General features: G+C 38.2%; 1 protein-coding gene across 1 annotated transcript; it reads right to left on the bottom strand.

Moving 5' to 3' along the window:
- Positions 1-3,525: 3,525 nt before the first annotated feature.
- On the bottom strand, positions 3,526-10,042 carry LOC107759049 (uncharacterized). The gene is made up of 12 exons (XM_016576920.2): positions 9,899-10,042; positions 9,728-9,793; positions 9,469-9,639; positions 8,828-8,893; positions 7,217-7,282; positions 6,621-6,737; positions 6,086-6,234; positions 5,840-5,930; positions 5,647-5,715; positions 5,084-5,175; positions 4,401-4,464; positions 3,526-3,751 (listed from the first exon to the last, which is right to left on the bottom strand). The coding sequence occupies exons 1-12, from the start codon at positions 9,971-9,973 to the stop codon at positions 3,647-3,649; spliced, it is 1,131 nt and encodes a 376-aa protein (XP_016432406.1). The 5' UTR covers positions 9,974-10,042; the 3' UTR covers positions 3,526-3,646.
- Between the last annotated feature and the right edge of the window lie 17,244 nt (positions 10,043-27,286).

Here is a 27,286-nt window from a genome sequence, read left to right as displayed (position 1 = left end):
GATTACCCTCTGGAAGGAGAGCCAGTAGAGGAGATTCCAACTCAGGAATCTCAACAACAACTTGAATCAATAGCAACCAGCAGGCCAAAAAGAACAATAACGAAACCTGTTCGTCTCATAGAGACGGTTGCTTGTGCAACCTCAATTGTAGCTGATGATGTTCCTACTACTTATAAAGACGCTGTTCAAAGTTCAGAAGAAGATAAGTGGAGGATTGCCATGAATGATGAGATACAGTCCCTTCATCAGAATCATACATGGAGATTGGCCAATCTCCCGAAGGGAAAGAAAGCAATTGGGTGCAAATGGGTATTTGCAAAGAAGGAAGGATTTCCTAACCAAGTAGATGTTCGCTACAAAGCAAGATTGGTGGCCAAAGGATATGCTCAAAAGGAGGGAATTGATTACAATGAAGTGTTTTCTCCAGTTGTAAAACATTCCTCCATTAGAATTATGTTGGCTTTGGTAGCACAATTGGATTTGGAACTAGTTCAGATGGATGTAAAAACTGCGTTTTTACATGGAAACTTGGAGGAGGAAATCTACATGACTCAGCCAGAAGGATTCAAAGTTGCTGGAAAAGAAAATATGGTGTGCAAACTTGAAAAATCGTTGTACGGATTGAAACAATCTTCTAGACAATGGTACAAGCGATTTGACGAGTTTATGTTGCGGCAAGGGTACAAGAGAAGCAAATACGATCATTGTGTGTATTTGCACAAGCTTAAAGATGGTTCCTTTGTATATCTTCTCCTATATGTTGATGATATGTTGATAGCTTCCAAGAATTCGGAAGAAATTGATAAGTTGAAGATTCAACTGAAGAAGGAGTTCGAGATGAAGGATTTGGGTGAGGCAAAGAAAATTCTTGGCATGGAGATAATTAGAGATAGACGTTCAAAGAAACTCTGTTTATCTCAAAAGGAATATTTGAAGAGAGTACTTCAACGTTTTGGCATAGATGACAAGACTAAGCCAGTTAGTACTCCACTTGCTTCCCATTTTAAGCTAAGTACTACTATGTCGCCAATGGATGAAGCTGAACGAGAGTATATGTCAAAGGTACCATACGCAAATGCTGTTGGTAGCTTGATGTATGCAATGGCTTGCACAAGGCCTGACATTTCACAAGCTGTTGGAGTTATTAGCAGATATATGCACAATCCAGGGAAGGAGCATTGGCAAGCTGTGAAGTGGATTCTACGGTATATTCATAATACTGTAGATGTCGGGTTAGTTTTTGAGCAGGAAGACAATCAGTTTGTAGTTGGATATTGTGACTCAGATTTTGCGGGTGATATGGACAAACGAAGATCAACTACTGGTTATGTGTTTACTTTTGCAAAGGCACCAGTTAGTTGGAAGTCTACTTTGCAGTCAACAATTGCTTTGTCTACAACAGAGGCAGAGTACATGGCTATTACAGATGCTGTGAAAGAGGCAATTTGGCTTCAAGGATTGCTAAAGGAGCTTGGTGTTGAACAAAAAGGTATCACAATTTTTTGTGATAGTCAAAGTGCTATTCAATTAGCGAAGAACCAAGTTTATCATGCAAGGACGAAGCACATTGATGTTCGGTATCATTTCGTACGAGAAATCATAGAAGAAGGTGGAGTCACGGTGAAGAAAATTCATACTACAGAGAATCCTGCTGATATGCTGACAAAGGTGGTGACTGCGGTCAAGTTTCAACATTGTTTGGATTTGATCAACATTGTTGAACACTGAAGATTGAAGATGAAGACACAACCAAAATTTGTTATTGAGAGAGAATTGAAAATGTGGAATTTTGCCAAGGTGGAGATTTGTTGAAGTTTGGCAAAATGCCAAAGTCCCACATTGGTTGGGAGTTAAGTTTGGGGGGATTTTTCCCCTATAAAAGAAGGCCTAATGTTTAGGATTGAAACACACCTCTCATTTGCCTTCTCATCTGTTTAAGGCATTTGTATCTTCTCTCTTTAGTATTATTTCACTTGTATTTTTGGAGTGGAATAAAATATTGGTTGTGTCCGAGGAGTAGGCAAAATTAGCCGAACCTCGTAAATTCTGGTGTTCCCTTTATTATTGCTTTATTGTCTTATTTATTATTTGGTGGCTGTCATAATTTTTGGTATAGTAGTTGTGACTTATTCACACTCTATACATTTGGCTTCCGCAACAATTGGTATCAGAGCCAAGGTACTGTCTAAGTATGCTCTGTGGTTGCAGCATAGTCTGATCTTCCACATCAGAAAAGATTTATCTTGGTAACTGAGTCAAGGTTCTGTCTAGAGCTGAAGTTTTTGTTTTGTAACTCGTGAACTTCAGCTCTAGAGCTGAAGTTTTTGTTTGTAACTGGTGAAATTTTTAAAACCCTTGAGTATGTACTGCTACACTCTCTACATCTACAGTGACGATAAGGAGCAGAAGAAAAATCCCTACTGTTTTCAATCTTGTTCGTTTATATTCTACAGAAGAGGTGCAGCAACCTCAATTGTCTGTTGACCTAATTAAAATGATGGAACAAAGGTTATCATCAATTGAGAACAGAAATGCTCATGTTTAGCGTTCAGGGATTTGGAGAGACAAACAATGAAAATATTGTTTGTCTTCTTTCAGCCGCTAGATCCTTTTGATAGATCAACGTAAGCAAATTAAAGTAGTATATTTATTCAGATGTTTTGCTTTTATCATTCTTTGTTTCCTACAACACTAGTGTCCTAGCTATGAGGGGAAAAAAGAAGAATAAGAAAAAAAAAAAAGCAGACGTTTCATTATTACATCAATGTTAAGTTCCGGAGATTACTGGGAAAAAGATGATGAGAAAGGGAGCTGAAGTTGTTTAAAAAGTGGGTACAAGTTAAAACTTTAAAAAAAAAATAGGTATAGGTTAAATGGGGGCGACAACAATTTTTACGAAAATAAGTTGCAATCCCGCCGATTTGATAACACTCTCGTAACATTTGAATGCTAATGCTTTTGATGAGTCGTGGAAACAACTATTTGCCATTTGGTGATAGATATTCTAGTACAGAATCTGGGAAACTTCCAATTTCTTTCCTAGGCTAGTACGAGGAAAACACCAAGATCGTGCCAGCACACCAAATCATTTCAAGGATATGACTACAAACATATTTGTGTTTATTGCCTATGATTTAATTACGTTTCACATTACTGGAAAAACTCCATCATTATTGTCAATTCATTTTTTGTCATCCTATATCTTTTTGGCTAACTGGAAGTTGTGAAAGTAACTCTTCAAACTTTCGCACTAGAGGAGAAGATCTTAGCTATTTTGTTACCAGAGACAGCAAGATATTAATTAGTCACAGAAACGAAAGGAGAACCTTACAAATAGTTGCAGGGTTTCTGAAGATATGTAATAAGCACCATTCTAATTTTAAAGTACTTTTTTTTTTTTTACTATAGAAGAAAAACATACAACAAAACTAAATTACCTTTCTCCACACCCCCCCCCCCCCCCCCCGCGGAAAACCCCTTTCTGCTAACCTCATTCACCTCAAAATAGTGCAAGTGCCCCAAAAATAAAAGAAAAGAACGGTATTTCATGCACAATGCTACAAATGTTTAAACAATGCATTTTCAAACAAGGTAGTACAAGGAAGAGAAGCTACAATGAATTATATTATTCTGCTGACAAGTGCAATCACTTGATGCTTGCTCGAGGAATTGAAGACGTGCATGGTCCAGCAGATGTCATGAATGGGATTCCTTTGAATGTGGCAATTCCTTTATCATCAGTGAAAAGGTTCTGCAGTACATGATTCTCACATGAGAAACATCTAAATGGATAAGGAGACAACCATAAGATGGATGTGATATTTTTATCATTATAAGTTTCCTTTCCATGTTTTATACAACACATCATTTCCAAACAGGTTGAGGTCGGCTATATGAATTTATGAAAATTTACCTATATTACATAGTTTAAAAGTTAATGCAACCCTAATTTTACAGCTTCTGAATTCTAAACAACTGAAAACTCAAAAAGGGACCCTATCTTTCTCGAGCTAAACAATTAACTTAGAAGAATGCCCCCGTCTCTCTAGTAAATTAATCAGTCTCATTCTAATAACCATGGTAAGCTACATCATGAGGTTTTTCACAAGCCATGAGTTTCATTATATATTTGGAGAGTCAATCAGCCTTGATAATATATGAATAGGTTTTCTATTTGTACTTTGGCCCAAAAGACTGAAGCCTCTAATGAAATTGAAAAAGCCAGTTGAGAATGAGATCTCAATCATGAAGAGCAGTCAGTTACCAATGGATTCTAGCCTTCTACTAGCAGTAGTTGCCAACTAAGATAATATGACAGATAGAGCTCTGAATGCAGTAAGCTTACTCGTCCACCAAACACGACAAGATTTAGATATGCAGAAAAAATCAAAGATACATACCACGGCAATTTTATCAAATTGTTTCTTTTTGGGGTTCAGAACATCTTCTGGTTTCCCATCATGCCTAGATAGACAAATGCAGACATTAATAAACCATAACAGAGTCTGAGTCTTACGTTAAAAATACATGGTACCAAAAAGAACAGAAGTCATAATGTCATATCCAGCCTAATGGCACAACTTAAAGAAAACAGAGGAAACAGATGCTCTTTAGGGCAGCCATAAACCATAATTACTGTCAAAATGGGGGAGAAAAAGAACATAACCAGAAAAAGAGAACAATGGTCTTGAGGTCACTCGATCTGAAGGACTGACAACTGACTAGTATCTAAGGGCACTGGAATTTCAAATGTACTTTTTTTTTTTTTTTTAAAATCACCTTAGTTGAAAGACCTTGCTTGCTATAATTATCTGATTCTTAAGTTGGTAAATATAGTAGTTCCGAAAATCTTGGGCCATGAACAGAAAGCGGAAATGTAGAAGGTTAATGGCAGAAAGGTAGAGTCCAAGAACAAAAAGGGACATGGGGCAGATATTTTGTGAAGAAAGATTTTATTTATGAAGGAAATCTTTTATCAATACATTCCACATAATATATATCACGTCGGCGCCATATATCAAGCCCAGAGAATGTGGACCTTGAAATTTATGCAATACCAACAGATTTAGCTACAAAAACATACCCAGAAAATAAGATGCATTCCCCAACTTTGGCACCTTCTGGTGCTATCAAAGGCTCCACCACAGTATGATCTTCATTAGAAGCACATAATACCTATAAAAATAATTAGGAAAAAAGAGTTACTATCAGTAAAGGAATGAGAGATAGTACTGCAAACAGAGAGAAGACTACAAACAGATTGACTTGAGCTGGACAACTCTACACATTCATCTAACCCATCTTTCTTCAGATCAGAGATAATACCTAAATATTCCTATGCACAAACTACATTTGTCTGGATTTCATACTGCTTTAGCGGATATGTTCTAACTACATTAAGAACACTAGATATTCGAATAATGAGAAAGTACCATAGTGACCTAGAGTTCTAAACAGACACTTTGAAGTCAACACAAGCAGATAGCAAATGAATAGTTAAATTACCATTATATTAGGAAGAGGAGGCAGAATATTCAATATAATGCAAAAATTAACTAGCTAACGCTAATTTACACCAAATTAGACTCCCATGCTACTGGAAAATATAATGTGAAATTAAGCATAGCTTAGATGGGAATATAATACCATTCCCTCTGATGCTACATCCCTTAGTTTCGATGGTTTCATGTTTGTCACGAGTACCACAAGGCGATTCTGCAGGGACAACAACCAACATAAAATAATTAGAAGAAATAAAAGCTCCCAAAGAATGCAGCAATACCAATTCAAAGAAGCCAGAAATATAGCATATACTAATGCTTAATGACAGAGAGCATACAGTCAACTGCTCCGGACTGCAAAACTTTGCCAGGCCGCTAACCACTTGACGACATTTTGCTTCTCCAACATCTATCTCCTCAACCAGTAAGCTATACACAGGGATAATGCAGGAAAAGGTTGTAAAAAAAATTAGATAACATATAAAGTTGCTAAGGCATGGTATCACCAGAACTTGAAAAGGACAAAAGGAATGGATAAGTATCGAGAAATAGACTACAAATAAAAAGAATGAAAAATACAATACCTATCAGCTGATGGATGTTTCCATGCTTTTTTAATGTGGCCAATCTGTAATTTGAGCAGACTAACACTGATATCTTTATCTTTCTCATCTACCTTTTCAGGCAACTTCTTCTTTTCAACAGAAGTTTGATTATCTGCAGCAGCTTTCTTCTTCAGATATTTAAAGGGGTAAGTGTTAGAAACAGTTTAAAATTTGGGATATTTCACAGAAACTAAAAGCTGATAGCATCAAGAACGTGCCCTTATTGCAAACAAGTCATACCAGAGTACCTAGGACTAGAACAAAGACACTAATCATAAGTAATGACAATATTTTCTTCTTTTTTTATTGAGGAATGGTAAGTGTAGTAATGACAATATTTTCTATTACCATCACTAATTGAAAAGGCAAAATTTTCTGCCACTTGCAACAAACGGCCAAGAGAACCAGAAACAAAGTTAAATAACAAAAAAGTTTTAACTGTACGAGGAACAGACCCAAGAACTTTATCAGCAAATAAAAACAACTGAAGGCCAATGTGTTACAAGTAACATACTGCACCACGACTGTTCTTTGTTTTTGAGTCTGCATCTGAGCTACTAGCCCTTTTGGTCTCTGACTCAGTTTTTTTTATATTTGACTCCACTTCCACCTTCTTCACACTTTTTGATGCCTGAATCAATGTCAGGAAAAAAAGATATTAAAAATAGCCCATTCTTGGACTTTGTTGGGCCTAAAAACTAATCGATGCAAGGAATGATTCAAATCAAGATAGTATAGTAATTCAAAAGCATTACTGAGAATAGAGTGTTTTAATAAAAGCATTCCACAGAAGTAGCCAAGAGCAATGCAACTTAATGCTGTTAATTTGTAAACATTCCATAAAATATGCATTAAACGAATTGCCACAAGTAAAGAAATGAATTATCACATATTTCTGTTTCCGCTTTTATTTCAGTAATGAAGAAAACCATTTATATTGTTCCATTAACGAATACTGCAGTAGATTGGATGTCACTGCGCCTGTTCTGGTCACTGGAAATGTAGCAATGCATGGAAAATGGAGTTCAAACAAGTCATAGAGCTTATCAATTATGCTCTCAAGATAGTTCTTCAGAAAGTCTAGCTCAATTCAGTAAAAGCATTACTCACAGGTGGCTCAAATTGGACCTTCTCCAGCAAAATAGTTTGGAATTTATCTCCGACATCACCTTTAATCTGCACAAAAATAGATGTATTTAATAGAATGTGTGCTGACTTCTTGCTCAATATAAATCCAGGAGCAATCAAACTACTTTACATTATCCACCCATAACATATAAAAATTCAATTATTAAAAGTAGTGGTTTACTGTTTAAACACTGGCTAATATTTTGCAAGGCCGAGCATCATAGAATGGATTAGACTTGAAATAAGAAATGATTTTTTCCAGTACTCATAAAAATCCCAAGATGGAGAAATAGAAAGAACTAGAGAGTGAAAACAGGACCAGGAGCCCAGCTGCGCCTACGAGAGCTTGGTTAGTTTTTAAAAACAAAAAAATATTCTCCCGGACTCACCCCGAAAGCCTTTCATTAACTCAACTACTTAGTTCTTTCATTAACTCAACTTCTTAGGCCCTCATTCACTCAATTTAAACATACCATGAAGAACAAACTTAAATGATCCAATTTCAATTTTATGGTATGGTTAGTAGACCAGCTTCATGTCCTGCACACAGGTTTTGCTCCAAAATATTATCACAATATATCGAGGGTGAAGTTGTCCTTTTTTTAAGAATGTGAAAATTTCCAGAAAATGAAAAATTTGTCCATTTCCTTAGTTAATGGATAGTGCAGGGAATTTTCCTCTTTGCAATATTCTAGGTTTACTAATTGGTTGTTTTGTTCTCAGAAATTAAGAAAGCTGGAGTGGAAAGGCAAATCTTTTCTCTGCCTGTTTTTGTTCAATTCGAACAAGGGAAGAAAGCCAGTTTTCCTTTTTGTTCAACAGAGAAAAACCAAACTAGGAGCTATATACAGAAGTGAAATGGTTAAAAAAGCTAATTACTTTTACACCCAGCTCTATTCTTTATTTGAATGTCATGAGTAGTATATTCGGACTAGGATCCATATCCCCGAATCTAAGAATTTACATCTCGAATGATCCAATCTCTAGATCCGCACCCGTGTCCGAGCAACTTAGATGGTGACATACCTGAACAGTATACAGGACTAACTTTTCAATTTGGAAACACAAAACTACATAGTAGCCCCACATTTTTTTTCACTCAAATTAATCAAAAAATATATTCGACTACAACGCTAAACAAGTGTACCAAATCTCACAGCTAACTTTTGTTTCATTCTGTAATCATCTATAAGTCTTTTCAGTTTTCCTTGTCAAAATAGTAACAACAACCAAATAAGGAAAATCATAACAGCACCAATTTGCTTTTTCGGTTTTTCCCTTGTAACAATTAATCTTCTCTCTCTATTACTCAATCCTCAAGACAAAGAAAGTCACAGCCAGAACTAAACCAGCTTTTACAATCTGATCATAAAATGACTGACATACTCATGCCCAATTAGTAGAAAGATTCCATCCTAAGTAGAGCAACCTGTGGACATCACCAAACTCAACACATCATGACATCAAGGCCATCGCGTAAGCCTTTCCTTTTGACATTCGATATACTGTAGGATGAAGATCTCAATTTCTATGTACTACCACTCCATTATCATCTAATCTCAGTTTAAAGATAGATATAAAATTGCAGCATACCTGGATATAGTCCATCCATCTAAGCAAGTGCGGCAATTTGTTTCTATCAGAGTTTGAAAGACTGATCTGATGGCAGTAGAATAATGATAGCATGTTAGAACGAAAGAGTGAGCTAAAGAAGTTTGCATTCAAAACTATATCATATTTCAATTAAGGAACTGTGGAAGGCACCGATTAAAAACCACTTACACTACAGTATAAGAAAGAATAAGAATCGCCTAAATGACCAATAAAAGCTTTAATATTTATGCCTAACATGACAATGCAATATGGAAATAAAGATCATGTTTACATAGAACGTAACTCTTCAAGGTGTGTCAGGTATGATCGAAAATGTCCATTTCCAACAAAAGAAGGACACAGTTTCTGACAATTGTAGGAAGAATCAGTTTCCATTACATATAACTCTTATTCAAGATTACTACTTGTTTCTTTATCAAAAAAATAAGTACTTGTTGCTATCAACATTTATAAATTGTTGTCGGCGTTAATACTCCAAAATAACACCAAATCACTATTCGAATTCCATATACTACACCTTATACAATTATCTATTTTTATACCTAGCCAAATATGATCCAAGAAAATGATTTCCTACTATAAATATTCCAATGCACCAAAAAAGAGAAGGAGATACATACCACGGATGCATGCACGGATGCAAAGACAATGATATCAGCTGCTGAAATCTTGAGGCCATTGCCCAAAATAACAGACTTTTTACTCAAATCCTCATTCAACTCACCTAGAGCTTTAAAGCTTGCCCCAGAATCAACAGGGAAGTTATTGGCAAACTCCACCCATTTCACTAACTGAAATGAAAATTTCATCTCAACGGCAAATTGAAACTAAATAAATCCAAAACTCAGTACAAAAAGCTAGCAAATGTTGAAATATTACCTCATTATCTTTTTGGGAAGAATTTAAAATTTCTGTACACAAGCTTTTAATGTCCTTATCCGAATTCTGCATAATTTAGCACCAAAATAAATCCATCAATTTGTATTTGTTACATGCACTCAACTTAATTCATGCATACTGCAAAAAATGTGAGGGCTGTAAAAAACTTACTGGGTCTAATGACAGGGTTGAGAGGTGCTTGCTTAGAGCTGAAACAATGTTTTGCTTGTGATCTGCAGATGCCATGGTTCGATGATTCTTTGGTGTTTTTACTTCAAGAACTAGAAACTTCACTTCAATTGTTCAAATCGACCAAAAATAGGATTTTGTAGGGTTTTATTCTCACTTGTGGGCTGGAGCATAATTGGAAATTTGGAATGCTCTGTCCATGTTGAAAATGGGCCATATTTGTTTTGGATGGCCGAAGATCATAAGCCCAAAGTGAAAATGATATTTCTAGATGGATATTTTCATAATTACTTACGGATTTATAAAATATTTCTATTAAAATTAATATGCAAAAGGCTGTGTTACCCTTTTTTCTATCTCTTTCAACTCGTTGGGTAATAAACTAGATCAGTTCATGATTCTCACGTAATGAACTTAACAAAAGCAACAAATGATCTAATATGAAAAAATCATGAACATCAAATATACATATGTTGAATTGAATGATTTTCTTTCCTTTTGGCCGCGTCAGTCGTTTCGTTGGATGTTATTCTACTTATTCTGGAGGATGTGATGGTCTTCACATAAATCCCAATACTGTCAATGCCTTGATCAGTTGCAATGCCGTAAAATCCACCAAAAGAACGATCATCTCCTAATTGAAAATTGAACTCTGCATAAAGGTGTGATGGATTGGACACAGTGTTTCGGTTTGTGATTTCTGTGATGTATTTTTGGTTTTCTGCTACGTTATGAATTCTGAACTTCGAGTTACAAGTTCAAAAGTTAAGGACATTTGGTCCTGAATTTCGAGTTCCAAGTTCAAAAGTTAAGGACACTTGGTCCTGAACTTGGAGTTACAAATTCAAAAGTTAAGGACACTTGGTCCTGAACTTACAATTACAAGTTCAAAAGTTAAGGACAATAGGTCATGAAGTCCTGAACTTAGACTAACAAACTCAAAAGTTAAGGACAATAGGTCCTGAACTTACAGTTACAGTTACAAGTTCAAAAGTTAAGGACAATAGGTCTTGAAGTCCTGAACTTAGACTAACAAGCTCAAAAGTTAAGGACAATAGGTCCTGAACTTAGGCTAAGAAGCCCAAAAGTTAAGGACAATAGGTCCTGAACTTAGAATAACAAGCTCAAAAGTTAAGGACACTTGGTTCTGAACTTACAGTTACAAGTTCAAAAATTAAGGACATGTAGTCCTGAAGTTAAGTTCAAAAGTTATGGACATGTAGTCCAGAAGTCCTGAACTTAGAGCTCCATGTTCAAAAGTTAAGGACATGTAGTCCTGAAGTCCTGAAGTTAAGTTCAAAAGTTAAGGACATGAGCAGAAGGGTATTTTCATCCGAGCAGTTAAAGTTTATTAAAGCAATGACTAAAGACTAAAGACATTTTAAATAGTGACTTAAAAGTAAATACATGTGTTATTAGTGGCTAATCGCGCACTTCCCCCGGTGGCGGAATATCTTAAGCCCAAAGTTAAAATGATATTTCTAGATGGATATTTTCAGTTAAAATAGCACGGTCTAGCCAGTTTTTGGACTGGTCATTCAAAAATAGTCAGCATTTGCCAAGTCAATAAAAAATAGCCACTATTTTGCTGCAACAGAGATCAGTCCAGCATAATATATTGGAGTTTGGTGCACCTGTGTATGAACTTCCAGCATATTATGCTGGACCGGTATACCTTGCTAGCTCCAGCATAATATATTGGAGAATGGAGCACCGGTGCTCCAAACTCTAGTATATTATGCTGGACCGGTATAGTATACTAGAACTCCAGTATAATATACTGGAGTTCCAGTATAATAATTCCAGTATATTATGCTGGAATATTTTTTCGGATTTTGAACAGTGTTTTCATTCAGATTTATCTTTACATGAAAAGTGGCTAAATTTCGATTACTTTTGAAATTGTGACTATTTCTTAATGACCACTTGTAAATCTGGCTATTTTTGAATTTCTCCCGTATTTTCATAATTACTTATGAATTTATAAAATATTTCATAATCTACTAGTATTAGAATAACAAATTCTACAATAATAAATCTATAAAAGATATAGTCTATAATATGGTAGATTCCCTATTAAAGGAGAATGTCATTCTATAACATATCAATAATTAGTCCCTAAAAATTCTCCAATTTATTAGTTCATGATTACCACTACAAACACATTAGGTTATTACTATAACACTATCTCATAATCAATGTTGCATCCTCCATAAAAATAGGTATGTGCTCCATCTTGGGAACTTTCATTGTTTCAATTCCATTCTCTATATATTTAGAGTAGGAATATTTTGCATTTATTTTCTTATGAAGAAGATTTTTCGGAAAATAATATTCCGACAAAGGCTAGGCCTTGTCATATGAATTCTGAATAATTCTATTAAACTATCATTAGTGAGGACATTGACTTCTAGATCCTTAAATTGAGAATAAATATTACAAAATTCATCATTTGTGTTGTTATTACAAAATTGATTCTAATTCTGTTTGCAGGGTCCACATTAATTTTCTGAGGAAATGTACTCTTCCTCCTGTAAAACCCTTAGATCTTCATCAGTTGAAGAGTCTTTCTATCACTATTTTCTGGGCTGGAATTTTCAGGAGAAGAATTCAAAAGAATCATATATAAAGAATCTTTAACCTTATCATCAATGTCAAGGTTGTTAAACTTATCCTTGACTCTGCAGTCTTTAGCGTAATGTCTTATTCTACCACATTTGTAGCAAGCTTCAGGCCTAGTAGATTTAATGAAATATTTTCTAGCTTTATAAGCACCCTTTCTCTTTTCCTTTTTTCTCTTCTTTTTTCAGAGAATTCTTTCTGTTTTTATGCCTATGAGACTCTTTTGTCTTCTTAGGGAGATCTATAGCAAATTGCTCACAGAATTCTCCCAATTGGTGTCTCTCGTTAAGACGATGCCTTTTGATCTGTTGATTCAACTTGATCTCATTACATAAGACTAAACCTTCTTGTGTACAAGCACTAAGAAGTTTCGATGACCCTGTTTATTTTAATGCTTAAACTAACTTGCAGATATTTTTGAGTGATGAGAACTCTTTAAATGATTTAATATTAAGTATTAAACCGCATTGTTATGATTATATTACAGGTACAGAAGTTATATGTATTTGTTATAGGATTTATTATAAACCTTTATATACTTTAAATCCTATGTGCAAAATTATGGATTTTAAAAATGAAACTATTTTAATATAAACTAATTTTGGTAAATCTAAGATTACTACCAGAAAACCTATTCAATGGGATGAAATAGATTTTCCCAGAGAATGGATCATTGAGGAAGCAATAGCTCCACAAAATAATGGAAACATTGAGGTCATTGAAATTGAGTAGACCTCTTATGGAACTGTTTTTTGGTTTTGTTGTTTGAGTGAAAAACCATAAGATAGCACTTGAAAGAACATGGGACATGATTATCTTTTTGGTTGGACTATTTTTTGGACATATATATGGTTTGTGGTGGCTGGAAATTATGAGAAATAATTTAATAATGTTGTGGATGTTGTTGTTAAGATTTTCTAGGTGTTAACTAAGCTTATTGAAGAAGAAAATATGAAACACAAATGATTGACAATAAATGTTAGGGTGTTAGGCGTATGGGGTTGTTTTGGAGGTCGTTTTGTGGATGTTTTAAACTAGGAATTATATAGTACATATAAGTATGATGTTCCAATTTCTGGAATAAGTACAAATGAGTTTGTCGCTCAATATGACTGTTAAGATAATCGGAGAAGCTCATATTGGATTATATTGTTGGTTAATGTTGTTGTTGTTGGGTCGTTGATGACCCTTAGTGGTCTTTGGGATGTAGAAGAAACATTGGAGTTGTTGCCAAATTTTCCATAAGCTATGCGACTAGCCAAATACGATGGTATGACATTATATGGTGACGACAATATCATTTCACTTATTATAGATGCAAGAAATTGTGTTGAGCTTGGTTGAGGAATAAGGAAGAGATCATACAGGTATTTTAAGGCACATCCTTCTTTCTTTTGGCATGATATACATAGAAATGAGCGTAAATGATACACTATTTCATAACGGATTTATCCCTAGCAACTCAGGTTGTCCATATTGTTCTTTCCTTATAAAATTTTCCTAGGCATGTATGTATGATCCTTGAATTCTATTAAGATACATATAGATGGTATGGATGTCCATAACGTTAATCGAAAGCAACGACCCTACGTCACTGCGAAAGGTTTAGAACATGATTCCATAAGTCTATCATGCATTATATATATGTATCTATTTTACTCTACCGAGATGTGCTATAGTCAGCTGGGTACGGTATCTATTGTGCAACCACTGGTCAATTGGGTTTTACCGAGCTCCATGTATTCGGGTACGATTCTACTGAGCCTGATAATGGCCGGGTATGTTTTTACCGAGCCTATTATAGCCGGGTACGATATGATGATGATGATGATGCACACAGAGGCGAATGTTTTTAAAAGCTTATGTATATATATATGTATCATATATTTCATGTTAGTAGTCTCCCAGAGCTACTAAGATGTTACAGAATGTATCTTCTCTACCTCTCTTTACATTACTTTTCTTATTTTTGCTTTCCAGCCTTACATACTCAGTGCTTTATTCGTACTGAGCATGTCAAGCATTAGTTAGCTGCTTGTGATTCGCTACAGAGACTTCAAGGTATACCTGCCATTGCGTTCGCAGCCTCGGAGTCACCTTCTGTCATCTTCATTACTAGTGGCTTTCATTCCAGAATAGTATTGTATTTAGAGATTTCTAGTATACTCGGTTGAGCTTATGACTATGTACTACCGGTTTTAGGGTTGTGTGTAATGACCCGACTAGTTATTTTAAGTAGCTTTATATGATGTATTATGACTTGTGTGTAACGTCAGTTTTATTTTTCGGGTGATTTGTAATGGATTTGGAAGAATGATTCTCATTTTAGAAGATTTACATTGGAAGAGTTGACCAAGTTTGACCTTTGTGCATTTGACCTCGGATCGAAGTTTGCATGGTTCTGTTAGGTCCGAATAGTGATTTTGGACTTGGGCGTATGTCAGATTTGCATTTGGAGGCTTCTAGAATATTTTGGCCATAATTTGCGAAAGTTGGCAATTCAAAAATTTGGAAAGTTCATAAGTTTGATCGGGAGTTGACTTTGATGATATCGGGTTCGGATTATTATTCCAGGAGTTGAAATAGGTTGGATATATCATTTGGATCTTGTGTGCAAAATTTGAGGTCATTTCGAGTTGATTTGATATGGTTCGACACGATTTTTTGGAAGTTGAAAGTTCAAAAGTTTGTTAAGTTTGATTTGAGGTGCAATTCGTGGTTTTGATGTTGTTATATGTGATTTGAGACCTCAAGCAGGTTCGTGTTGTATTTGGGACTTGTTGATATGTTAGGACAGGGTCCCGAGGGGCTCGGGTGAGTTTCAGGGTGGTTTCGAAATATTTTGGAGGATGATTTCGTTTCTAGTTTCTGATGCCTCAATTTCTCTTCGCAATGGTGAAGATTAAGCCGCGAGCATGTACGTTAAGTCTGGAGCTGGGTATTTTCTCCATCACGCAAGTGGAATTTACGAGTGCAAAACACGACACAAAATTGATGCTCGGTAGCCAAAGATAGTATAGTTAAGTTATCGTCTCCACAGAGATTGGACTTAAATAATGCTCTAGTAATTTTTGGTTTAACTGTTATTCAGGATGATCAAAACTTGAATTGGGATGATTCTGAACTACGATTAACTACTAAAGTAGAGCAATTGACAATTGACTACAAAGAACTAGAGATTAGCAGAGTTGATTTCTTATCAATGTGAGAAATAAGGGTTTTGACATGATAGGTGCAAAATTGTTATCCTGGAATTGACACAATTAAATTTCACTCTTAATGTTTTATTGATTCTCTCGGATTCAACAGGTTATTATCCTATTATTCTGATTCAGGTTCATCTCTCGATTAAACCTAAATCGTTCAAATAAGCTAATATAAAGTACGGTAAAACTTGCTAGAATCTATTGGTAAGAATGGTCTAAGAGAAACTTCTCTCGAGTATTTCTCAATCTTAATTCAAAAGGTAGATCACAAAGATCTTTCGATTACTTTAAAGAAGTACCAAAATAAATTAAGGCATATGTTGCAATAATATTCAATACTATGCTCCTCTTTCGATTAAACACGATAATAAATAAAATCACAACTAGAGTTAAAATGCTTCCAATAAATTCAAGCAATCAAACAATAATCAAAATCCATAGATAAAAATCAATTCACAAAATCATATCAAACCCTATTAGAAACTACTCCATAATCATGGCGGAAGTTATCACAAATAAAATTAAAGAGTAAAAAAATATCAATCTAACTTTACAATCCAAACTTCCGTATTGAATTGATGGAAGGATGATGAAGTCCTGTATCTTGAAGCCTCCAATGCTCTCCAATATCTCCCTAGGTCAAAATTCCTTAAAAAATGTATTTTCAGTGTACTTATACCAAGTAGGAACGAACCCAGATGAAACTTACCTCTTTGAGCCAAAATGGAAAAACCTGTAAATGTTTTACACTTCATGTGTCACACAGTGCTACTTAGAGTGCATCGCATTAGTGCAATTTGCTCGGTTGTAAACTCTCTGAACTTAGCTTGTTTGAGAAAATTTGTACTAATGTGCCTCACTATGCCACACGCTATGCTCGCACTAGTGTATTTTTCTGTCAGACCCAAAAACTACAAGTCTCTGAACTTCTCAAATTTCTGACAAACTTTTGTACTAATTCAATGCTTAATGCCACGTATTATGCGACGCACTAGTACATTTTGCTCTAGCCCTTGTGCTTTCTTTCAACTTTCGTATGCAACACAGTCTACGAGCCCTAGACGTGATCCCGATTTAATTGCTTGGGCTTTTAATTAGACTTCAAATCTCCAAATATTTTGATTTAGCTCCAGAACATCTTCTTAACTTAGAATCATCTCCTACAAAGTATAAAACACGTAATAAGTATAAATCACCATCATTTAAGCTCAAACACGCTCAAAATGTAGTAATTAGAGTGCAAAATGCGGCTAAAACACGTGTTCCTAGCCTACCATCAGAATCGCAGTCGCATAGTGTTGAGCGGGGAGTTGTAGATTAGATGGAGTCTTTGTTCAACGCGATCGCATCAGGGCTCCACATTTGCGAAGTTCTGTGTCAGCTTTGCATCGTGTTCGTGTGGACTGTGCAACGAATGTGAAGGGTGTTTTTTGGGGGCAGTGGAGTTTGTGCTTCACGATCGCGAAGCTAGCCCTATCGCGAAGGGTATACCTGGAGTAGATCTATAAGTACTTTATTTCGGACCTTTGAGTTATTTTATCACATTTTGAGTTGTGGACCTCGGATTTGGGCGATTTTGGAGAAGATTTTCACCATATGGATTGGGTAAGTACTTTCTACTCGGATTTGATTATATTACATGATTCCATCTTCAATTTTGGCATTCGATTGATGAATTTAAAAGAGAATTTTTGGGTTTTTGTGTAAACTTTCATAAAGTTAATAATTGAGTTTTGAACATGGATTCGGAGCTGGATTTGAGTGAAATTAGTATGGTTCGACTAGCAATTGAATGGGTTGTCAGAATTTATAAGGTTTTTGTGTTACGAGGTGCGGGTGCGGGTTGACTTTTTGGTTGACGTTGAGTATTTTATTAAAGATTCGACCTTTATCACTTGGGTTGGTTTTCTTTGGCATTATTTGATATTTTTTAGTTATTTTTGGCTAGTTTCAAGCTGTTTAGAGGTCGGTTCGCGCGAGATGGCGCTTGTTCGATATTGAATTTGATTTGTTCGAGGTAAGTAACATATCTAAACTTGGATTTGAAGGTAATTATCCCTAAGAACTATGGTATTTGAGATGGGTTGGGAGCGACAAATGTGCTAGGTGAGACGGGCGTGTGTGCATGCACGGAGGTACTCATGATCCAGGTAGTTCTTAGGCTATTATGTGCCTTGTTTTTCTATCATACTTCTTTGGTATCATGTTTTCTCCATTTATATGACTACGTGAGATATTATTCATGCTAGAAATCATGTCTAGGCCACCTACTTAATTGTTTGAGACATGATATGGATATTTTCTCCATGTTGAGCTATTTGCCTTAGCCGTAGTAATAATGTTTCAGTCATGATAGTAATATATGCATGTTATATCTCTTCCTCTATGCATTCTTGGTATGCTATCTCATATTTTATTGGTGTTTTGGTACATGACACGAGTTTGAGCTGTATTAGAGGCACATTGTGGTATTCCATGCTACATGATAGGGTTTTCTGTGATATGTTGTCATATGGAGACTTGAGCGGATTGACAACTGATGTGGGCCGTAGAGCCATTTTGTGTGTTATGTTGGATCAGGTTGCATGCCGCAACGGTTATATTGATATTGAGGTGGCGCGTATTCCAGGCCTCACATTGGGCTAAGTGTTACTGGTTTTGAGGCTACACGTGCACCAGGCCCTTGATTGGGTTATTGATCGCAACCAACTCCACACTACTAAAAAGTAGGAAGAGAGGGTCGCAATACCTTTTTCCCGATATGAGGGTCGGGATCGATTTCCACAGGGAGCTAGGAATGGAGTCGAGTATCTATCTAGACTAGAGTTGTGTAATTATTCCAAATGTCACTTCCAAACATCTTTTGAATTTTCTTTAACAAACTAATATTATCAATTACTAATTAGAACTAAATTATGCTAATAAGAAAATTGCTAGAGTTGAATCTAATCGGTAGAAAGGCACTAGGGTAGTGACTTTCACCTAGGTGGCTAATTGACTGGTAAATGGTTCTGAGGTTCGATTGACATGATTGGGGAAATATGCTATAACCGTTGCACGATTTTGCCCAATTGACTCTCTCGAGACCAAATGGGTAGGCAAATTAGCTCAAGCAACTAGGGTTCAAGTTGGGTAATTACTCTCTCGAGGTTTAACCCTTTAGTTGGGACTATCAATTCTCTTGAGTCCATCCCAATTCCTTGTTGGGTCAATTTTGGAGACTTAAGCTCTATTTCTCAAGAAGAGCCAAGTCAACTTAGCACAAACCAGTGTTTACAACCACCAATTCATAGATTAAACCATAAAATTGACCCAAATAACAAACACCCATAGTCAATCTAACATCAGATGGTAACACCCATCAATTACCATACTAGGGTTGAGCCATAACCTTAGCTAATGGGTTTAGCTACTCATGCTTGAAGGAGAAAATAGAGAAATAGATGAAGAACAAGACATATTAATTTAAAAGCTAATGTAAATACAGAGAATATATCGTAAAATCTAAGTTAAGATGCCAAAAATGGCTACACAATAGCTTCTCACGAGCGCAGCTACATTCTGGATTTAATTGATGACCTAAAAATGGTAAAATGTTCTATTTATACTAGGCTGGAAAAATTGGACAAAAATACCCCTGCGGAGTCAGTGCGGGCCGCATAAAATGGACCACGGCCGCACTAGGCTCTTAGACTTCAATTTTGGGCTCTCTGAGCTTGGGCTCCGCGGACCGCATAGAATGGACCGCGGCCGCGAAGGCAGCTGGCGCGGTCCGCACAATCATGACGGCGGACTGCATGGCTTGAACTTTGGCATTTTCCATCTCTCTAAATCTCTCTTCCGCGGACCGCACAAAAATGTAGTACGACCGCGGAACCTTCACCGCGGACCGCATAATGTGTACTGCGGCCGTGTTTCTTGAAGCCTGGTTTTGCCATATCTCTGAATCACCTAGTGCGACCGCATTCGACTTTGTGCGGTCCGCACTAGGCTTGTTTGCCCTCAGTTTACTTTGTCTTTGATACTTGAGCAGGTTTCACTCTTTTTGGGCCGATCTTTGATATTTTGTCACTTTGTCGATCAAACCTGCAATCAAGCACAACTTATGAGCCTTTTGGGACTATTTTGTAACAATTTATAATCAAAGCATAGGCAAGAAGGAGCATGAAACTCGTTAAAATCCCTACTTATCAACTCCCCCAAACTTAAGCCTTTTCCTGTCCTCAAGCAAACAAAATAAGACCCACCCCTTAAGTGAAAATCCAAGTATTTCCAACTATTCTAAAGTAACCTCAACAAGCATCAATTGAGACTAACAATTGCCCTCAATACGAATGTATCATTAACAACATTTAAACTTTGAAAAACTATGGATCAAGTATGACACAAGAGCATCAAGAGTTGACTCATTACATCAAAGAACTCTCTCAATTACTTTGGTCATTGTGGAACCCAAACTCACACATCCTCAACTCTCCCTAAGCAAACCTCACATTTTAGAGTATTAGCACACAAATCGAGGTTAATGAGAATTCACTCATCTCTCTCAAGGAAAGGCCACAAGTCCGGCTCTAAGTACCATATGCTTGCCCCTCATGTAAGTATCCACTAATGTAAGCGTCATTCAACTCAAGATCATATAGGGCTTTTGAGGAGTCAATGTGAAGGCTTTGGTTCAGGGTAGGAAAAGTTTTTGGTCTAAATGGGTTCCATCTTCCCTTAAGCACTTCTTTTGATTCATTTGGCACAATTCTCTTGACTCTTTGAGTATCTCATTTCTTTTTTAAGGTGTTAGAGAGACATAATTTCACTCTTTCTTATGCACTTCAAAGCGTTTCTCCTTTTTCAACTTTTTCCACACCTTTTTCTCTTTTGTGTTTCTTGAATCCCTTTTATTCTTTTTCACATTGGGCTTTCTTTTTGTCTTTTTCTTTTCTTTTCTTTTTCATTGCCTTCTTTTTTTTTCGCTTTTGTACCTTTTACCACTTTGTTCTTCTCGTCTCTCCCCATAAACTTAGACTTTTGCCATTGCTCAAGAAAAGATCGGGTGCCAAGAGAGGGTATAGTTTAGAAGGGTATAGGCTTATAGTATTGGTTCTTGAAAGAAAAAGGTTTAAGGCTCAAAAGGGTTAACTAGGGATTATATCATTGGTGGGCTATGGAATTGTTCAACTATCATTTGGATCAAGGAGAGCTTATAATCACTTCTCAAGCCAAATTTCACTCAAGATTTCACCTCAACAGACATTCAGGGCAAGTTGTAGACCATTGGCTCGGGACTTGGACTCACAATTCGATTTCTCACCACACAAGCTCAAGGATTGCTAAAGACATAGAGTCGAGGTCCCACAACAACCTTAGATATGATTGAGCACACAATAGCCCCGAAAGACCACATGATGATTGTTTGGTCAACACAAGAGTCTCAAGGTCACGACTTTCACCATCCTAAACACAACAACTTGTCTTTGACCATGGGATCAAAGGCAAATGTGTTAGACCCAAGTGAAGCTTTGCTTGAGGTACCCTTAACTACAAGCTACCAAAAATAAAATAAAAAACGGACTCAAACCCTTAAGAAGGTTGTCACGCCATCCATCATCGAGAAGAGCCACCCAGTTCACACAATACTCCACCTTTGGAAAGAACCGTGGCATTAAGAAAACCAAAGGCTTATTGAAAGCGCCAAAAACGAAACAAAAAGCTACGAGCCTATCTAAGAAGCTAAAAATGAATTTTTTTTACGAAAATAGAAAATAGAATGAATATGTACAATAGGGGATTTGAATATACAATGGGGGATGAATATATACAATAATATAACTTTATATATAGACCAAAGGGAAGATAAAAAATGCGATAAAAGTAGCTAAATGTAAAGTTATATACAGAACAATAGAAAATCAAAAAGGCATAAACTAAATCAGTATATATATACAATCATCCAAGGATAAAATGTAGGGTGCACCCCCTCAAATAAAAGCTGGTATTGTCCCCAATGCCAACTAAACAAATAAGCACCAAAAAGTATAAGGAAAGGATATGAGGACTCCCTAAGCCATGTCCGTCTGCATAGGATCATCAGTGGTCCCCGGGTCCTCTGTATGTGCGGGAACCTCAGACTGGTTCCCGGTATCCTGCTGCTCAGCTGCTGGGACTGGGGCTTGGATAGGTTGTATATCATATACATCCTGTGGCTGACTGAAGGAGGCCTCCGGTGGGTCCGCCAATTGGATGATGGCCTCATCTGCACTAGGGAGCTTCCTCTTCTTCTTTGGAGGCCTCTGTGTCTGCTCCTACTGTGGCTCTGCTGCTAGTACTACTACTGGAGTTGGATCCTCAAATAGCAAATCTAAAGGAAGCTGGTCTGCCTTCAGTTTGTCCACATCCGCTCTAAGCTCCTTCACAGATTCCTTGGAAGCCCGTGTTTTGCGCAACTTCTTGTGCTCCCTGGCAAGCTCCTTCAGGGTCTTGCCATGTGAATCCACTGCCTTAGCCAAGGCACCCTGAGTACTGATGATCTTTTCCTGGTTCTCCAAGATCTTCTTCAATGTATCCTCAATGGACTGTGGAATCTGTGTTGGCTGCAGTGCCGACTGAGCCGCAATAGTAGAAGTCAAGGTGGACAACTTGGATGATGCATCTAACATCCAGTTGTTCAAGCTATGAAGTGTCTGGCTCAGCTGGTGGGCAGTGATAGGATAGGACCGGGAAGATGGAATCCCCGGGCCAGCTGAAGTAGAGGGACCAGCAGTAGTGGAAGGTCCGGGAGGCATGTCAGCAACTGTGGAGGCAGGCTCAGTGGAGATAGGCTCAGTGGAGGGCTCTACCGCAACCGGCTCTTCAGACTGGCCAGTTGGGGTAGAGGCAGGCGGCTTGTAATTCTTGTCCTTGGGGTTGTCCGGCCCCTTTAAACTATACTACGAAAACGGGGCCGCAGGTTTGACCTTGATGTCAAAAGGTCTCTTTTCCACCTTCAGGTCCCGGAAAAACATAGTGAGGGTGTTGGGAAAAGGGCAGTTCCGGTCATGCTCAACCCCCACTGCAGAAATGACGCGGGATATCACATTGCCTATGTTGATAGGGTATCTCGCTATAATAGATGCAACAAGAACAGCCCGGGCAAGTGGAATAGTCTGATCATGGGTAGTGGGGTCAAGCCGACTGCACACAAAAGTCAACCACCCCCTAGCCTCAAAGTTAAGAGTCCTCCGAAGTATTTTGGCCCCTGCTTGCAACCACTCTAGAACAGTACCCGGGATTTCCAGGTATGAAGCTAACCACAGACGAACCTCCTCGCCCATTGCCAACTTTTCATTGTAAAAGGACTCATCTTTTTCATTGAACCCCAGGTATTCATTTAGTGCGTTCTCGGTAAATACCACATTTTTGTTTCGTACTTTGGTCACTTTAGTGCCCTTCAAGATATGGGCCACATTGCTATAGAACTCCTTGACCATGTGCTCATTCGCCTTCACACAATCATCCCGAAAATGCTCCTAACCCACTCGAGCTCGAAACTGTCTATGCACATTGGGGTGTAGGGGCAGAAGGTCTCTGCCAATAAAACTCCTCTCAAGAATCAACTTCCGCAGTGGCCACCATTCCCTAAACTTGTGGAATGCCACCTGCTGACAAATCTATCCTCCTAGACTGCGGGATTTCTAGTTCGGTCAACACCCCAAACCTGAGGCACACTACCCCCATATACCTTCTCATCTCTCTCATCCTCTCCGTCTGCACTCTCCCCAGATAATGAAGCTGTGGGGGAAGTGGAGTAATCCCCGTTGCCAGCTGCTGAGCCCTCAAACGACTCAGAATGTATACGCTCTGGAGCTTGGGTAGGGGTGAAGGAGGAGGAAAATCATCAGTCAACCCAAATTTGGAGACGAAGTGAGTTGACACTGAGTTGGAGGAGATGTCTTGAGAAGGCATGTACTCACTCCCCGATTGGTCACAGGCTCTATCAGCAGCTTTGATTGCTTTCCTCATATTCTTTATGTTTTATCTAGCCTGGGGAGTGAGTTTTACCAACCTTTACTTCCCTCTCTAGGAGGAATCACCTCGGCCGGGTTGTTTTGAGCCTTTGCCTCTTTGTTTGACCATTGTCTGCAAGCACAAACATCTAGCTTTGTTAGTATCAGCACAGAAAGTGAAATAGATGTGGAAAATAAATTGCAAAACAGAAGCCACAAGTTGCAGAAAATGTTGCAGAAACAGTGCAGCATGGGCCACACAAAAATGAGTGCGGCCGCACTAGGGCACCACGGACCGCATAAAAGCAACCACGGTCCGCACTGAGGCAAGGTCTATAGAACCACTTCTCTGAATCTAACCACCGCGGCCCGCATAAAGTAGCATCGTGGCCGTGGTGGGCCAGTACAGACCACACAAAATGCAATGCGGCCGCGCTGGGCAAAAGGTCAATTTCCTAAAAAATCCTCACTGTGGTCCGCACAAAGTGTTACTACGGACCGCATCACAACACCGCGGACTGCACAAGGATGACTGCGGTCCGCGAAGGGTGCTAAGTCAAGGCATTGAGTTAGGGTTCTCAAATCTTGCAATTAGTTCAAGTTTTTGCCTAATTAATATCCCTACTCAATTACACATTTCATTACACTCACAAAGCACACAAAGATTAACAGTTAAACCAACCTAACCTAACCTAGAAATTTAAGAATTACGGGAAGAAGAAGAAGCTACAGGCTAATGAACATGAAAATAACATGAAATTATAAAATTAACAAAGAAAAATGAATGAAATGTTACCAGATGAGATGATGGAATGCAAGTAATCAATCTAAGCAAGGATTTACGTGAAAAGAGATGATGAATAGTAGATTTTAGGTCTCTGAGAGTCAAATTTTCGAAAAGGGTAACCGGTGACCCCTGAGGTCTATTTATAGAAAAACACGTGGGACCCAGCCTCACCTACCAGCGCGCCGCACAAAATGGACCGCAGACCACGCTGGGTTTGTTCAGAGGAAGTCTGAGAAGGCAACCTCCGCGGTCCGCACAAAACAGACCGCGGCTGTGGAGGTCCACCACGGTCCGCACTAAATGGACTGCGGTCGCGGTGGCAAACTTCAGAGAGTATCCCATTTAGCCTTCACCAGTGCGGACCGTACAAAGTGCAATGCGGCCGCACAGGCAACTTCAGAGACTGTTCAATTTTTCCAAAATGTTTTGCATTATATCAACACAATCCCTGCAATATCTCACAACCAATTAGCTCAAAAATCAATCTTACACTACAAAGAAAATCAAAGAAAACAAGAAGAAAAATACATGGGTTGCCTCCCAAGAAGCACCTGATTTAACGTCGCGGCACGACGCATGTTACCATCATGTCACTTTAGATGAAGAAGTGCCACCATGTGGCTGTTATCAAATTTTCCAAGATAATGCTTGACTCGGTGCCCATTAACTCTGAAAACTTCACCATTTTTGTTCTTTAGATCAAGAGCACCAAATGGGGTCACGAACACAACTTCAAATGGCTCACTCCACTCTTGAGCTTACCTGGAAACAGACGTAATCGGGAATTGAACAAGAGAACCATATCTCCAACCTTAAACTCCTTACCCCGAGCATATTTGTCATGAATGTACTTCATTTTGTCCTTATACAAGGATGAACTTGAGTAGGCATGGAATCTAAACTCATCGAGCTCATTGAGTTGTTCAACACGAAGATTTGTTGCAACATCCCATTCCAAATTCAACTTCCTCAAAGCCCACATGGCCTTGTGCTCTAACTCAACTGGAAAATGACAAGCTTTTCCAAACACCAACCGATACGGAGACATACCAATTGGGGTTTTATAAGCCGTCCGATAAGCCCATAGAGCGTCATCCAACTTCTTCGACCAATCGGTCCTATTTGCATTGACCGTCTTTGACAAGATGCTTTTAATTTCTCTGTTGGAGACTTCCACTTGACCACTAGCTTGAGGATGATAAGGGGTCGAAACTTTATGATTGACACCATACTTGGAAAGCAATGTGTCGAAAGCTTTATTGCAAAAGTGAGACCCCCCATCACTGATAATCTTACGAGGAGTGCCAAACCTTGTGAAGATGCTCTTTTTAAGAAATGCAACAACACTCCGGGCTTAATTATTAGGCAAAGCCACTGCTTCAGCCCATTTTTAGACATAGTCAACCGCCATGAGAATGTAAGTATTTCCACAAGAGCTAACAAATGGACCCATGAAATCGATGCCCCAAACATCAAAGATATCCACTTCAAGAATGGTATTGAGAGGCATCTCATCCCTTTTTTGAAATTCCGCCCGCTCTTTGGCACTTATCACACCTCTTCACCAAATCACTCGCATATTTGAACAAGGTGGGGCAATAGAATCCACTACTAAGAACTTTCAAGGCGGTCCTCACCCCACCATGATGTCCACCATAGGGTGAAGAATGGCAAGCCTCTAAGATACTCAATTGTTCTTCCTTTGGGACACATCTACGAATCACACAATCCGTGCAAATCTTGAACAAGTATGACTCATCCCAATAAAAATCCAAGCTATCCCGCTTGAGCTTCTTCCTTTGGTTAGAAGAGAGCTCATACGGGATTATTCTGATCACAAGGTAGTTGGAAACATCGGCAACCCATGGCATATTATTCATTGACACCGCAAGGAGTTGTTCGTCGGGAAATAAATCATTTATCTCAAGGCCATCACAAGGCCTCCCCTCCTCCTCCAAACGGGACAAGTGGTCCGCCATTTGATTCTCACTACCTTTCCGGTCCACAATTTCTCGATCAAACTCTTGGGGTAGTAGCACCCATCTCATCAATCTTGCATTGGAGTCTTTCTTTGTCATCAAGTACCTAAGGGCGACATGATCGGTGTGCACTATAACTTGGCCCCCATAAGATAAGGCCGAAACTTCTCCATAGCAAACACAATAGCCAACAACTCTTTCTCGGTGACTGTATAGTTCCTTTGAGCCTCATTCATGGTCTTGCTTGAGTAGTACACCGGATGAAACATCTTGTTAATCCTTTGGCCCAAAATAGCCCCAATCACAACATCACTAACATCGCACATGAGCTCAAAAGGCAGGCTCCAATTTGGTGCGGTAATAATGGGGGTAGAAGTCAACTTGAGCTTGAGAAGCTCGAATGTTTGCATACAACTCTCATCAAACAAAAACTTTGCATCTTTCTCTAGAAACTTGCACAAAGGGTGTACCACTTTGGAAAAATCTTTTATGAACCTCCGGTAAAAACCCGCGTGCCCAAGAAAACTCCTCACCCCTTTGACAGAAATAGGGGGAGGAAGCCTTGAAATCACCTCTATCTTGGCTTTGTCAACTTCAGTTCCTCGCTTTGAGATTTTGTGACCCAACACTATACCCTCTTCTACCATGAAATGGTACTTTTCCTAATTGAGAACAAGGTTGGTGTCTTCACACCGGGCCAATACTCTATCCAAATTTTTCAGACACTCATCAAAAGAATCCCTAACCGCACTGAAATCATCCATGAAAACCTCCACCATGTCAGTGAAAATAACCATCAT

The sequence above is a fragment of the Nicotiana tabacum genome, chromosome 11 (genome assembly GCF_000715075.1).
Source record: "Nicotiana tabacum cultivar K326 chromosome 11, ASM71507v2, whole genome shotgun sequence".
In the NCBI taxonomy this organism is placed as follows: Eukaryota; Viridiplantae; Streptophyta; class Magnoliopsida; order Solanales; family Solanaceae; genus Nicotiana; species Nicotiana tabacum.
This window is presented reverse-complemented; position numbering and strand designations above follow the sequence as displayed.